The sequence below is a fragment of the Otolemur garnettii genome, unplaced genomic scaffold (genome assembly GCF_000181295.1).
Source record: "Otolemur garnettii isolate 467f Iridium unplaced genomic scaffold, OtoGar3 scaffold00109, whole genome shotgun sequence".
Classification (NCBI taxonomy): Eukaryota; Metazoa; Chordata; class Mammalia; order Primates; family Galagidae; genus Otolemur; species Otolemur garnettii.
In genome coordinates, this window is record NW_003852504.1 from 5,272,758 (window position 1) to 5,274,526 (window position 1,769).

At 48.1% G+C, this 1,769-nt stretch overlaps 1 protein-coding gene across 1 annotated transcript in view; it reads right to left on the bottom strand.

Moving 5' to 3' along the window:
• The window catches only part of GPC4 (glypican 4), a 130,018-nt gene that overhangs the window by 2,932 nt on the left and 125,317 nt on the right, over positions 1–1,769 (bottom strand). The window contains exons 5-6 of the mRNA XM_003796957.3: positions 1,268–1,398; positions 1,029–1,175 (exon numbers count right to left, since the gene is read on the bottom strand). Coding sequence (XP_003797005.1) covers positions 1,029–1,175; positions 1,268–1,398 — 278 coding nt within the window. The remainder of the gene's footprint in view (positions 1–1,028; positions 1,176–1,267; positions 1,399–1,769) is intronic.

Genomic DNA, 1,769 nt, shown 5'->3' on the forward strand with positions numbered 1-1,769 from the left:
TGGCATCACAGCTCACAGCAACCTCCAACTCCTGGGCTCAAGCGAGTCTCCTGCCTCTGCCTCCCAAGTAGCTGGGACTACAGGCCCCCACTGCAACGCCTGACTATTTTTTGGTTGCAGCCGTCATTGTTGTTTGGCGGGCCTGGGCTGGATTCGAACCCGCCACCTTAGGTATATGTGGCTGGCACCTTAGCCACTTGAGCCACAGGTGCCAAGCCAGCTTGACCATTTCTAAAGTATCTCCAAATTGTCAATTTTAGGTGGGAAAGAAAGATGCAGATCCAATTTATACTCCGAAGTACAGAACCACTCAAATGAATTCCTAGTTGACATGCAAGCTGGGAAGGAGTTGGCTAGACCCGCTGCCTGCTCTCCTTCATCACTGTAACTGCTATCCAAGGCCCCCCAATTCTGTGCCCTGTAGACGCAGTAACAGCCTCTTCTCCCCAGGCTCATAGTCAGAACTAAGCATGTATACCACCCACGCTGTGAGATAAGCCTTCTATTGCTCTTCTTGTCTCCACAGGCTCCCTCGTGTGTCCCCTCCTACTACTGTATTAGTACCATCCCACATTCTCATTGCATGTTGCTGTATGTGAAGCAACTTATGTCTGTATCTTTTACTCTTCTCTCATCCTAGCGTTTACTATATATCACCTGACGTTAATAAGCCTGGAATATCTGCTTCTCTCTCACTGCCTCCTTGTTGAGGCCTTTTGGAACTAAGGACCTGCCTCATTCTTCTGAGCCTCCCTGTGCCTAGCACAGGGTAGATGCTCTGTAAATACACATTGAAACTAAAGGGAGGGCTTGAGACAAGACTTTTCACATCCCATCTCCTTGACTAGGTAGGGACTTTCTGAGCTAAAAAGTAAGAGAGACAGATTTCCTGATACTCACGTACAATTTGCCTGAAAAGTAACTCCTGTAAAACTCAAATTTGTAAGCTTGCCAATGAAAAATCCATTTTGAGCAAATGTTTTCAGTTCTTTGTCATTAAGCACAACCATTCCTGCCAAAGTGCTCACCAGTCGGTCCAAACTAGTGCCAGCCGCTGTGGTTGGGCGTTCCTCGGGGTGATGGGGTCTGAAGCGGGCACTGAAGGTACTTTCCGAGATGGAACGAGAAATTCGTCCCGCTGGGACGGGCTTGGGAGGTCCACATCCCTGGAAAACCTGCGTTGGAGTAAGCGAGCTCATATTAGGGAAGTCACAACATAAACCAGAGGGGCCCTCCAGCTCTCCTTCCAGGGTCCGCCCTCCGTTACCTTCTGGGATACTTGCACGCTGTTATCCTGCATGTTCATGATAGCATCAGAAATCTTCACGTCGATGGGGTCCATGACCGATTCAATGTTGAAGGGCCCCTCCAGCCTCTCTGCCACCATCAGCATAGCATCTGATACGAGGTTTGGAGAAGAACAACACAGCATAAGAAGGAAATCATTAGTCTGGCCTTGGCAATGCATCATTATTTTACTACTGTTGTTTCCTGTGTGGGGAGAAAGCATGCATCCTCATTAACTCATGTTTTTACATCGAGTTTCATTATACCAACACCAAATGACATGTAGTCATCATGTAGCACCAACTCTCACATGTGGACTGGGCAGATGAGTGCTTTGCTCTACACAAGGAAATCCCACCAGGAATCTTCTGTTATATTGACTATTCATTCCTTCAACGTGTCAGTGGCTGTCACTATCCGGCTCAGAGCCTGCTCCCAGCCACATCCAAAGCTGGATGCAGAATAACATGCCGGTTCTTCCA